At 46.1% G+C, this 14,113-nt stretch overlaps 1 protein-coding gene across 6 annotated transcripts in view; it reads left to right on the forward strand.

Annotated features, from left to right (window-relative positions):
* PLEKHH1 (pleckstrin homology, MyTH4 and FERM domain containing H1) overlaps nt 1–14,113 on the forward strand; it is a 48,029-nt gene that overhangs the window by 2,066 nt on the left and 31,850 nt on the right. For all 6 annotated transcript variants that reach the window (XR_006781956.2, XM_087856045.1, XM_045810322.2 and 3 more), the window contains exon 2: nt 5,316–5,474. Coding sequence is in view for 5 of the 6 variants with exons in the window: in XM_087856045.1 (XP_087712171.1) it covers nt 5,349–5,474 (126 nt within the window). In the remaining variant the exon portion in view is untranslated. The remainder of the gene's footprint in view (nt 1–5,315; nt 5,475–14,113) is intronic.

Raw genomic sequence — 14,113 nt, forward strand, 5'->3', positions numbered from 1 at the left:
GTGTCTGCACTGGATATCTCTGAAAGACATAAAACCCCATAACACAGTTGCCTCTGGGGAGAACTGTGGCTGAGGTACAGGGGTGGGAAGAAGCCTTGGAACCGTATACTCTTGTTCAGTATTCAAAAGTAAAGAGGTAAAATAATTTTTAAAAATCCCCTGACCTTTCTGAGGTGGATCCGGTAAAGTATCTTTGGGCCACATGGCCCTGGTGGTTTGCCTTTTCATTGTTGGAAGTAGCTATCATTATTGAGTGCTTACTGTGTGCCAGGCTTTTGTAATATCTCCTTAATTCTCAAAAAAATAAGACCTAGTATGGTCTATGAAATTTCCATTTTTTTAAAGATTTATTTATTTGAGAGAGAGGGCGCCCGTGCAAGTGGGGGGGGGGAAGGGGCAGAGGGAGAGAATCTTCACACTGGCTCTCAGATGAGAACGGAGCCCAGACGGATGTGGGGCTCAGTCTCAGGACCCATAAGATCATGACCTGAGCCAAAACCAAGAGTCGGATGCTTAACCGACTAAGCCACCCAGGTGCCCCTGAAATTGCCATTTTTGAAGGTCAAAAAAAAAGGCTAAATGGTTGATAATTCCATGTGATTCAACCTAATATTATTGCCCTCCTCTTCAAATATTACTGCTCTCAGTTTCAAAATGGCGATGAGGCTCAGGGAGGTTAAGCAAACGGTTTAAGGTTACAAGATTAATTAGTGCCAGAGCCAGTACTCAAACCCAGGCTTGTTTGGTGCCAGAAGGCGGGATCTTAAGTACTACACTCTGCTGTTTCTCTTTCCTGGTTTTGTTCTCAAAGGATGCTATTCCTGATTGTCCTAGTCCCTTCTGGTATTTAGATCCCCCAAGGCTGGAACATGCTTACGTTTTCCTGTCTCTTCCAACATCGTGAAATGTGCTGCTCAGCACCCAAGAGTAAAACGCATATTGTTGGCTTGATCAGACGACAAGGTATGGGCAGAGAGAGCTATGCCACCTGTGTCCACTCCCCCTCCCCCAGCTCCATCCTCAGAAAGGGGGCACAAAGCTCTTCCTTTCCCACAGATGGGCAGGTGGTCAGCCTAGTCTAGCACTTTTAGAAGATGGTGGTAACCCATCACTAGCAAGTGGAAATCACAAAAGGTGCTCACACTCAGGGAGTGAACCATAGTGAGGTGACATGGGAGAGCCCCGGGGGAACTGTACTCAGAGTCCCTGTTACCTTGGGAAGCCTCCTGCAGTGACCTCTGACCTCTTTGTTTTAGGGTCGTGTATTGGCTGGTCCTCTTTGCAGGGAAGTTCCAGGATATACAGACTATAGGCCTGAGTCTTGCAAGCCATGGGATCTTTATTCATCTTTATGTCCCCAGCGTTGCACATAGGAATCACTTCACAAAAGTTGGTTGGATTAAATTTAATCTCAGCATCTTGTCAATTGCGGGTCCAATCCCTACACTTGCCAAAGCCATCCCAGGTCAGGTCTGTGTTTTCTCTGAGAGTCTGAGGTCACCTAACGACTCTGTGTGGCCCCTTTTCATCACCCATCTTAAGCACAGCCCCTGCCTCTGAGGCATACTCCACCACCCTCCGTGGCTGGGTCAGTTCAGGCTCCCGGAGGACTTAGGGAGTTCCAGAGCAGTGCTACAGGCTGTGTGGTCGTTTGTCACCTGCTAAGCAGTTTAGCACACTGGGCACTAGTAGAAATCAAGAGAAGTGGGTTTTACAAGAGTGGCATGAGTTGATCCTTGTAGCTGGGGGGAGGGCACATGGGGGCCTACTGTACTGTTCTCCCTACTTCTTGTGTGTATTTGAAACTTTCCAGAATAAAACATGAACAGTCGTACTGGGTTTTGTCCCTTCTCTCATCCCCCATCTGTTTTGCCATTGATGTTCTGTATCGGGCTGGCCGGGTAGCATGTGACTGCTCCACCACCACTGAAGCGTCTGCGTGGAAGGAGGATGTTCTGTATGTGGGGAGATTGGGATTCTTGGCCCAGCTCTGATACTACTTAGCTCTGTGTCTCAAGCCACAGATGTGATGGGTTTTCTCATCTGTTCATGGTGAATAATATCACTTGTCCTACATCTCAGGGATTTTGAGAGGATAAGGAGAGAAATCACGCCTTCACAGTGCTTTGGAAAGTGAAAAACCATCCTGTAAATTCTTTTCTACTCATTTCTGCACATCTTTACGGGAGGTACAAGTGTGAGGTGACTTAGCAGGTGAAGTTCAATTTACTGGGATTTTGCCTTCACATCTCATGTTTTATAGCTGCTGTGGCAACCACCTGCTTCTGTCGGAAGGGCCTCTGGGTCACGTGCTTGGCAGCAGGCACCTTGCTCCAGTTCCCTCTTCAAAGCCCCTAGCTCTTCTCACATGCTGAGACAAGCCTAGCACAGGGCCAGCCCCCTCGCTGCATTCCCAGGGCAGGGAGAGGCTTTCGCAGAACACTTGATCTGTTAAAAAATGTGATGTCATAAGATGCTTGATTGGGAAAGGACTCCCTGCAGTCTGCGTATAATTTCAGATACCAGGGCTAGGCAGAGGCCAATGATGTGTTTTATTTCCAGAGCTCCTGGAGATTTTGATGACTTGGTTTTCCACTGTCCTCATGGAACTGGAGCTGTAGCTTTGACAGTCAATAAGAGGGAATTAAGATTCACCAAACTCTTTCAATGCCCCCAAAAGTATTAAGTTTCCCCTGCCCCTTGGTTTTACTTGGGTGTTTTTACTGCTAATTCTTAGCCCTGAGCTAGGTTGCAAGACTCCCAGGTTCTACTTTCAGATCTGCCACTTTTTTCTTATCTTTTCTTTTTTCTGTGAGGAAAAGCAAAATCCCTTTAAAGGACAAAGCAAATCAAACACGATGAAGCCTCCTGGCCTTCTTTGGGGGCCCCACAAGGTTCTGTTTTGTCTTTTCAGCTGTGATCTTAGCTCAGAGAAGGTCATGTTTTGTTTTTGTCTTTTGTCTTCCTGCCCGTTCCAGTCGGTCCCAGTCTTTTGAGGTGGGGATTGCTGGGAGGTCACAATGTCCGGATTGTTCAGGATGACAGTCCCGGGAGAGCAGGGCTGAGGTCATGTGTCCAGCATTCTGAGCTGCCCAGAACCCAAAGATTAGACACCAGACCCGTCAGTGTTTAATTGTGGGGCTTTCTCTACAGGTCTACTGACCCTGTTTTTTTAAATAAAAAGTCAGGACAGATGATAAACGTCTGTGCTTAGGGAGGTTATGGTGTCAGAATGTTTGAGACCAGGTTGCCCTGGAAAATCTTGAATATAGGTTCACCTTAGTGCCCAGGTTCCTGAAAGATCCCATAAAATATCTCTCTCATTCTTAACAATCCAGCTCACTCTTTGTAAAATCGGAATACTTTCTAGTTTCTGGATGGGTAAAGAGCACAGTTGCTCAGAGCAGGGACTTTGGAACAAGAATCCCAGCCCCACTACTTACTAGCTCTAGAACTTTCTGTGTAGCCTCTCAGTTCCTTGGTGTCCTCGTGTGAGAGGACCTCGTGCAAGATGCCCTCACCTTGTGTTATGTATTGTCATGAGGATTAAAGAGGCCACACATGCCTGGCATATAATAAGAACCCAATAAATGATGGCTATTTATGGTATGGTAGAAAGATGCTTATGAAAGTCAAATGTGAGGTGGTCAATCCATGGAGGACAGGCTCACTGGTCACCAAGGTAGCATTCAGCAACAGCGCAGGACGTGACTGGGTTTCCTGAGGCCATGTGACTCCTGAGGAAGGGAAAAGGGATTTAAAAAAAAAAAACAACAAAATTTTATTACAGAAAATTCTAGGCATTTATTCAAGTAGAGAAACCAGTATAAAGAACTCCCAGGTGCCCATCACCTAACTTCAGAACTTATCAGCAATTTGATAAATCTTACTTCATGTATCTCCTCCCCACACCACGGCTAGCCCCTTACCATGAGGTTTTAAAGCATATATCCCAGACGTTATATCATTTCACCTGTAAGTCATATGTATCTCTGACCAATCACTTTGTAAAAATATTATCAACCTAAAAAATTAAAAGTCATTCCTTAGAAATCACCTAATACTTGGTTTGGGACAGACCAAATTTATGCTTGTTGGCAAGTGTCACTGTTGTTAGCAGGGGCAGGAGGGGGGTTACTTAAAAAGTCCTGGTGACAGATATGTCTTTCAGCCCATCTCTCTTCTGTGTTCACTCTGCTGTGTCCTCTTCCGCATTTTCTCATCCCCAACCTAGTTTGTCTTCTCTAAAATTTGTCCAGGAGACATCGGGTACATTTCCCTGTCTGGGCATATTATGGGTGTCTACTTGATTTGTTCTGAATTTGTATGATTGTTTTCCAGAAATTTGTGGCATCCTCCAGAGGCTACAGCAAAATGTCTACCAACATTTTGTTTGCCTTTTAAAACTTAAAGAATCTGTTCCAAAAGAGGATGATTCGATGACAACTGACAGAATCCCAACTAAATAGAAAATTGTCAAGGAAACTCAAAGCATTACATTTTCATTCCGTTTTTTCTCATCAAAAATCTGTATAGGTGGGGGCATCTGGCTGGCTCAGTCGGTGGAACGTGTGACTCTTGATCTCAGGGTCTCAAGTTCAAGCCCCACTTTGGGCGTGGTGACTACTTGGAAGGGAGGGAGGAAGGGAGAAAGGAAGAAGGAAAGAAGGAAAGGAAGGAAGGATGGATGGATTTCTAATTATTAAATAAATAAATAAAATCTATATAGGTGTACTAGAATCAGTACTAAACGGGAAACCAGGGTTCTGCCTCCAGTTACCTCTGTGATCTCAGATGAATCTGTCACTCACTTTAAGCCTCCCCTAAACATCATCCCCCCCATCCCTCCCCCATAGCCTACCCCACTTTCCTCCTCCCATTTACCTGCACATTGATTAGCAATTGTGAGTACATGGTAATTTTGCAATTAGACTTTCCTAAGAGTTCCTTGGAAAACTCAAAGTTCAAGGGACCTCTTTTATTTACCTTTGTATCTCCAGTGCCTAGAACAGTGTCTGGCATATAAATGTTTGTTGAATGGATACATATTTGTGGAAATATGGAATGGAAAATTGAATGAAAAACATATGAGGACCTACTTTCTACTGCTTTAAAAATGAGACTAGGTTCTCCTTACCGTTTCTCAGATTTTGTAATTTCCTGAGTTTGCTCAGTTCACTTACGATGGAACGGGACACACTGAGCTAAGAAAAGTGACCATGGCAATGACTCACTCACCTCCCCCAGCCCTGTTTTCTCTGCCCTCCTCCTCACAACTTACTGATCTTCTCCTCTCGCTGTGTGCTGGTTCCCAGGCATCCCTGGAATAGCCAGAAGCTGACTCCATCATGGCGGAACTCAAGGTGGAGACCCGCGCAGGCGTGGATTGGCAGAAGCGCTGCCTCGCCCTGGAAACCCAGCTCTTCCGGTTCCGCCTGCAGGCCAGCAAGATCAGGGAGCTGTTGGCCGACAAGGTGAGTCCTGGAGAGCTGACTAACCTCCCTGCAGAGGTCAATGTCAGATAGGGCCAGAGTTAGAGAGGGAGAGTTGGGGAAGGAGAACTTTCTTTCTGCTGCTTCTTCTTCTTCTTTTTTTTTTTTGAGGTACTAATTAATTTTTAATTGATGTATATTTGACATATAACATTATATAATTTAAGGCACACTGCATATTAATCTGATATATATTATAATATGGTTGCCTTTGTAGTGGTAATTAGCACTTCTATCCCATTATGTAATTGTCTTTTCTTTTTAGTGGTTGGAATAATGAAGTTCCAGTTTCCTAGCAAGTTTGATGATTGTAATGCAGCGTTATTGTCTGTATTCACCATACTGTGTATTTAGGTCCCTAGGGCTTATTTACTACTCATTGCAGAAAGGTGAACTTTTAATAAGATACTTTCCACACATGCAAAATGAAACCCTGGGTATTTTTTTTTTTTTAAGTCCAAAATCAAAACAGCTTACTAAGCTGTCATCTTGCATTCTTTCCTGCTCCAGAGAGATGATAGAAATCTTCTTGGTCCCCCATTACCTCTTGGGTCAACTGTGGCTGTAGTGGAGGTTCAATTAGTCCCTTAATACTTCCTTTTCAGCGTGGGCAAGGAAGGTGTTTTAGGGGGGAGGAGGGGAAATCCCCACCCTGCTGTCACCCTCTATTAGGCATAGTTGCTATGGAAGGCAGACAGGTTTCCTGGTGATAAGGACATAGGTTTTGGAGCCAGAGCCACCTGACTCTGCCACTTACCAGCTGTGTGACCCTGGCACGTCCCTTCACCTCTAAGGCAGGTACACAAATGTCTGCCTTTCAGTTATTTTGAGAATTGTGTCAGGTTGTGGCATGGAATAGGTCTTAAATGGGAATGATTATTGTCTTTATAGGCTTGGGTGGGCTGGTCTGGGAAACTGACCACCATTTGTAATGTTTCTGTGGGAAGATGCATTCTAAACAGCTGACTTCCAGAAGCGTTTTGGAGCATAACCTATCTGGAGAGTAGAGACCTGTACTTTATGTATGTATGTATATATATTAGTATCTTAATTGAATCAACTCTTTTCTTTCTAGTTTTGTTTACATCATCCATCTTCTTAGCCAACTCTTCATTCATAGTACAAAAGTAATATTCAGTCCACCCCTCTCCAAGTAATGTCAAAGTCTGGTTAGTAAAGCATGAGGAAACGGCCTGTTTTATTGATAGCCCCACAGCCTGGAGTCTAGGAAGACAAGTTGTTGGCACCTGCCTGAACTAGAGCTTGTGAACTTTGGGTCTGTCGGCATTGACATCTCCTCATTCAGCTTTTGCATAACAGAGACCAGCAGGGTTCCTGTGGCTGTGGTTCAGGTGCTAAGAGAAAGGGTACAATGCAGCCACCTCAGGAAAAGGGAAGCAGGCCTTCGATAGTGGTTCTCAAAGGCTGGTCCTGGGGCCACCCAAGCCAGAAACCTAGAGTGCTTATTAAGCATGTACATTCTGGGCCCCACCCCAGTCCTCCTGGTCCAAGTCTCCTGGGGTGCTGCTCATAATCTGCATGTTTTATAGGCTCCCAGAAATTAGGTTCGTACACTGTAAAGTTTGAGAACCTTGCCTGAGGCTATGTTACTGGGGGAGATGTGGGAGGGAAGGAAAGGGTAAGTAGGGTCTCCCAGCTGGTTTAAAACACATCTCAGAGAAAAGAGACTTCTGTTCCTAGTGATAGGGACCACAAACAACCTTTAAAAAAAAGACTGCTATGAAACACCTAGAAATACTGGATTAAATATTTAAAATCTCCTCCTCGGTGCAGAGCCACATGCTGAAGAAAACAGGAGGAATCCTCAGCGGGCAAAACGAGGAGGAGAGACCTAGGTGGTACTCAACTCGGGCTGCTCAGTGGGACGGGCTGTGTGACTGGCCTCCCTGTAGTAATGAGAGGTTTGAGGTTGAATCTGTGGAGACAGAGATGAGGTCTGGCCTGTTGGAAGCTGGAGCTGAAACTGAAACCGTCATGTAAAGTCGTACTTTACCGTAAATAAAAAGGTAGACAAGGAGGGGCGCCTGGGTGGCGCAGTCGTTAAGCGTCTGCCTTCGGCTCAGGGCGTGATCCCAGCATTGTGGGATCGAGCTCCACATCAGGCTCCTCCGCTGGGAGCCTGCTTCTTCCTCTCCCACTCCCCCTGCTTGTGTTCCCTCTCTCGCTGGCTGTCTCTCTCTGTCAACTAAATAAATAAAATCTTAAAAAAAAAAAAAAAAGGTAGACAAGGTAAAGAAAATCACCTACCAACACAGGGAAATGACAGAACAGCTTCTCATGCTTAGCCGAGGCTCTGGGCCGAAAAAAAACAAAAGAAAGCCAAAGAAAAGTACTCCCTGAGAGTCTGATGATGGTATTGGTTTAGCATTAGAATTTATACTATTTGTGTGGATTAGGAACCCTCAGTTCTGGGCCAGTGATACCCCTCGGAGACCTCGTAGGAATAGACACAGAACCTCTCTGGAGAAACAAGACCTCAGCCCAGATGATGTGGAATCCTTACATTATCCCATAGTAAACTCATAGTAAAGATGAATATATGATCCAGAACGACTAAATGCTTGAGAGAATACTCTGTCCTGAGTTGGAGTCCACATACACAACGCGATCCCACAAGAACTTCGAATAAAGAACTGTTGGCAAGACACCATAAAATAAATGAGTTCAAAATTATTGAAGATGTAATGAAGTAATTGAACATCTGAGATAAGAACAAGACGCTATCCAAAAAGATCACGTAGACTGGAAAAAGAACCAAATAGAACTGCTAGAAGTAAAACATGTCTTCATTGAAATTAAATGTTCAACAGATAGATTAAACATTAGATAAGGCACCATTGAGACAACCTTAATGAGCGTAAAGATGGGCCTGAGGAAACCGTCCTGAATGCAGCACAGGGAGAGAAAGGGCCAGAGGCTGAGACATGGATGCGAGAATGATGAGATGCTATAAGGTCCCAGAAGTGGAGGACAGGGTGAAGGAGAGACAGTACTCAGAGAGAGAATGGTTTAAAAATTCCCAAACTTGATGAAAGATGTGAAGCCTCAGATTTGCGAAGCAGAGTGAATCTAGGCAGCATGCATTTCTTAAAAGTCTGTGCTGACCGTATTAGCTGGGTTATAGTTTGGCTGCCATAAGACGTGAGTGGTATAGTCCAAGGGTGGTGTCTGCTGCGTGCTTGAAGAGGGTTCCCATGATGGCCACATTCCGACCCCTTCCCTCTACGTATATGACCTGGAGCTTCCATTCATTGCTTCCGCTCATATCCCATTAGCCAAAACTTATTCTTGTGGTTGTTCCCGGCGGCAGGGAAGATTGGAAAGTGTAGTCTTTATTCTGGATAACGATGGGCTCTGTTAAAAGTTGGAGGCTTTGATTTGTGTGAGAAAGAAGGGGAGAACAGATACTGGGGAACAAGTTGCGGTCTTTAAGCCTGGAGTTTAAGTCTAGAATGATGATACATAGAAATAGAGTATAGAACTTTCAAACCAGTAGAGTAGGGAAATGGACTAAAGTCTATGAAATAGAGACGAGGAAGAAAAAGAAGAGTATTAAAAAAAAAGGGGGGGGTGAATAGAAGGCACAAAATGCAATGGTAGAAATAAATCCAGACGTCTTAGTCACAGGACACATATGTAAGAATGTCTTGTCACATATAAGAATGTAGCATTGCTGTATGAAAAATTGGAAATGTCCTAAATGTCTTTCAACAGGGAAGTGGGTAAACATACTGAGTGTCTTTGTACAATGGAATACTACATTGCAGGTAAAAGTGAATCAGGTGATCTACGTGTATAAACCTCAAACACCAGCACTGAGCAAGAGAGATCAGGAGGATGTGTAGAGAACAATATGGTTTATATAAAGTTTTAGAACCTACAAGATGGTCTATCTGTTGATTAGGGGTGTGTGCAAATGAGGTAAATTGTAAACACACCCAAGTGTGGGGTAGATGCTTAAAGTGAAAATGGGGAGTAAGCTGGGGCTTTGCCTCTCTGTAGTGGCCCGTTTCTTAAAGATGTAGGAAGCAGATAGGACAGAAATTAAGATTTGATAAAGCTGAATGGCAGATACGTGTTGTAAAATATTATTCTCCATGTGTTTCCTGAAATATTTCATAATAAAAAAATGGCTCAAAGTACCTTCCTCCCCTATTCCCCAGGGTCCTTAAACACATCAGCAAACACCTTCTCTCTCCATAGCCTCTTGGGTCTAAGTAGGTTGAAGTTTTGTAAGATCGGCCCCGTCTTCTCTTCCAGGCTGCCTTTGATTGTCATGTAGCTGGAATGCCCTCCCATAAAAAGGTTAGGGGCTCAGAGTGTGACTTGGGTAAAGAAAGGGGAAGCATGTAGACACAGGGCAGAAGAGACTGGGTGCAGGGGGAAGAAGGTAGAGAAAGAAATCTTGACTAGGGATCACAGGCTAGAAGAATTAAGGAAGAGTACTAGGACATTAGCCCAACACCAGGCCTCTTGGCAGGAAACCTTAAAAGCCATAAACACCATGTTGCGCAATGTCAGGGCTGTGCCTGTCACCTGCAACCATCCCCAAACCCACAGGACAGGTTCAACAATTCACTTAGAGATTTTCCTCAGTACGTCAAGGTAAGTTTCAGATCACGGGAAGAGATGACTCAGGTTTCTCAGGAGAGCTCATGCTGGGGCCAAGCCCCGGTCCTGTCTGTCACTGCTCCCAGAACTTACTAGCTAATCATCACCAGTACCCACCTACGGCGGGTGAGCCAGGTCAGCTAGGTCCCTCTGACCAGCCTCTCACTCTCCTGCCGGCCCGTGGGCATTGCACCGCCTGGATGACTGATGGCTGCTCACTCGCTCCTGGCTGTGGTGCAGGGCTGGCCAAGCCTGGGTGCTTCCCAGGGGACTGGCCTTTCCTGGGCTCAGATACTGCCCACTGGCTGCGAAGGCTTGGAAACATGCCCTTCCTCCTTCCCCACCCCACAGCCTACTCATACCCGCCTCCCTCTTGCAGAATTGCCATTCTGGACGTGGAATGATCTGTGCTAAGCACTATTTTTTTTTTTAAAGAAAAGATGTCAAGGTTACCACATAATCTCTCACCTAAGGGTGAGGGAGGGGAAGGGAGAGGAAGCAGTATTAGACCTTTTTCTGCTGTTACACCTCGCCAGGCCTGGTGTGCCGTTGCCATGGACACCCAGACTCCAGGACCATGCACTGTGGAGCCAGGTGATTTGTGGGTGCACTTTCTGTCCAGTACAGGAGTCGAGGGAATGGCTGATGCCGTAGAGTTCACATCTTGCTCTGCTCCCTGGGAGCCGTCCCATCCCCCACCAACCTCCCCGCCGGCTCTGTTCCTTGCTGTGCTGAAGAAGTCACAAAGCCTGTTCAGATCAGTTTAAAACTTGATACTGGGCGCCTGGGTGGCTCAGTCGGTTAGGCATCTGCCTTCGGCTCAGGTCATGATCTGATCTCAGGGTCCTTGGATCAAGTCCCACATTAGGCTCCCTGCTCAGCAGGGAGACTGCTTCTCCCTCTGCCCATCCCCCCACTCGTGCTCGTTCTCTCCTTCCCTCTCTTATGCAAAAATAAATAAAAATCTTAAAAAAAAAAAAACCTTGATACTGTTCTAGGAGGGTCTAGAGATGGATATGAAAGTCCCTTGGATTTTTTTCTTTCCGGCTAAACTTGTGCTTCATTTACCCCATCAGAAAAGTGGGAGTGTAGTAACGTCCGCAGGTGAGCCATCCACAGTAGGAATGACCATGATGAATACATTGCATCAATATTAGAACTAACACATTTTAAACTTTTTATTTATTTACTCTCTATCTGCTTCCAAAAGGGATTTGAATGGATTTATTGAAAAGAAGAAGTAATGTAATGAAACATCTCTCATTTTTTAGCTTGAATATTTTTCACTGAAGCAGCTTTTTCCCCAGACCCATTCCAGTAGGATTGTGTGCACTTCCTCTTTTCTGGAATTTCTTACTAGCTCCACCAACCAAGATTTTGAAATGCAGTAACTCAGTTTTACATTTATATACCAAAAATGTGTAGTTTTAGACTCTTTTGTTTTTGAACACATAAATGGTTCAGTTCAGTCCCCTTAAACAACAGAACAATGACTGTTGCTCTTGCCCCCTCAGACCACGGACTCTACAGAGACGGCAATTCTCTGTAGGCATCAGCTTCTAAACGTACGGGTAGGACACAGAAGCTAGAAAAACAGATCCTTACATACCTCAGAATTTACAAAAAGGCCAGGTACCTTGAAAGGAGAGTACTGGGGCTGTCAGGACTAGTTGGAAATATGTCAAAGTCTGCATAAAGTCATCAGAATTGGCCTTAGCTGACAGATCCAATTTGCTTTGGGAGCAGATACCTTCTAGAACTTCTATTCACTGTGTATGAGCGTGGGGGGGGGGCTTCTTAATCTCCCAACTACCTATTTTTAATAGGGTCCACTGTAGTATTTTTCTGGAACCTTAGTATTGATAGGGCTCTGTACCCCTTTGAAGCCATTCGAGAAGCTCTATGCTGATGCGGGCTTGGCCCCATGATGTATGCCAGAAGCTTTGCTATGCTTTGCATCCTGTGGCCAGGCTAGTGTTTTCTAGAGTGTGGTCTGTGGGCCTCCTGCATCGGGATCCCCTGAGATTTTTCTTTCCAAGCACATTCCTGGGTCCATGCCTCAGGCTTGCTAATTAAAACCCTCTGTGGGCAAGGCCCAGGAATCTGCCTCGAGTAAGCTCCATGTGGGTCCTTACACCCGACATTGAGATATGCAGGCATGAACTCTCTCCACGGCCTCACCTCAGCCTCATTCGGTTGTCCTTCTAGTGGACATCTTGAGCCTGATGTGCCCCACAGGAGCAGGGGAACCCACAGATAACACTCAGAGCTCTTTCTTTCCTGCCTTTTCTGTAGTCAGACACCAGGGCAGCCCCACGGTGCCGTATTTTATGTATTTGGGACTAAGTGTAGGATTTGAATTAAACGAAAGATCTAGTTCAAACAAACAAACAATGAAGTTGAAAACCATTGCCTTTGATAACAGAGTCAGAACCATTTAATAGCTAAAATTGAGGGTTGCTACTCAGATGCTTGCAGGTAACTTACGTAAGTGAGACAGGTGGGCTCTGGGAAGAATTCAGGGGAACGTGCTAGAGCTGGAGGAGGAAGCCAGTTGTTGCCGTAAGAAAGTGGAACCCTAGCATGTCCAGATCTTCTGAGTTTTCAAGGGAAGCTGGAAGCCAGGGGTTGTATGTGGCATCTCCGTTTTTACGTGACATGCGAGATTTGGATGTGAGAGGCACAGTGGCTGACAGCGCAGTATGCTCTGGAGCCAGCCCTCCTGGGTGTGAACCTGGCTCCGCCTCTAGCCATGTGGCCTGGTAGCGAGGTTCTGCAGCCCCTCCGCCTCGGTTTCCTGTCTACGCAGCAATAATGGTACCTGCTCCTTCCTACTGGGGTGAAGATTAAATGAATCAACACGTGCAAAGTGCTTAAACCAGTGCCAGACAAACAGCAAGTGGCCTTGTTTAGTTCTACCTGTGTCAGCTCAATGCCCCGAACACTGTAGGTCTTACAAGACACCCTGTCGGCTAGAGCTGGCAGCCCCAGGCTTGAAGCCATTCTTGCTGCAGGTGGATCATAGCTGGGACAACCGTATAATTTATCGTCTAACCCAGGACACTCTGGAGGGAGAAAAGAAGGCTCTGTTAGTAATTATTGTGGGACAACAGGGGAGCACCAGACTGTCCCAGGCAAACTGGTCTCCCTGGTCCTCCATGTCATTTCTGTCTGTGAAAAGCCAACAAGTAACTTACTGTCAACTTCTCCGTAAGGGCCACGTCGTGTACCCGAGCTTTACATGAGGCACCTCGTGTTAATCCTCCCAGCAACCCTAGAAGGTGGAGACTCATTACCCTTTTCTTCCTGGTGAGGAAACTGAGGCCCAGTGCAGTTAAGGACTGTGGCAGAGCCTGTGAGATTCAAGCCGTAGTGCTTCCCCGTACCAGTCTCTCCAGTGGATGCGCAGCAATGCTAAGAATGTTGAGCCCCCTTTTCAAAGGACAGCTGAGCCCCAGCAGGGCTGCGCTCAGGCCACAGCTCAGCTTGCGGGACTGTGCTGGGAGCTCATGAGAGCGCCCACTGCAGCCACTGCCCTGGGGCTGCCGTTTCACAGCGTTGTGAGTGTAACCAGGAGCTGTGGACATGGGGATTAAGTACCGGGTTGGCACGAAGCGCGTGTCATCAGGTCGCTGTGGCCAGTGCCAAGGCCCCTGATTTATGAGTCTCATGTGTGGGTCACAGCTGGTGAGAGTGGGTCCGCCTCAAGAGTCGTCCGCCTGAACCCGACACCACCCTGGCCGGCGCATCACCCCAGGCACACAGACTAAAAGGACAGCTGAGGACACGGTCCTAGGGAACCCACCGAGAAGAGAAATAGAACCCAAACCAGGGCTGGCGCCGTATGCCCATGTACAGAACAGTCTGCCATCGTGAAAATTATTGATGCTGGTGTTAAATGAAGTTCGAAAACTCTAAAAATGACCTTCCGGCACAGACACTCCTGTAGTACCCCGGGGGCAGTGGAGAAAATGTGCTTTCGTAAAAAG

The sequence above is a fragment of the Ursus americanus genome, chromosome 26 (genome assembly GCF_024610735.1).
Source record: "Ursus americanus isolate L20-20 chromosome 26, mUrsAme1.1.p, whole genome shotgun sequence".
In the NCBI taxonomy this organism is placed as follows: Eukaryota; Metazoa; Chordata; class Mammalia; order Carnivora; family Ursidae; genus Ursus; species Ursus americanus.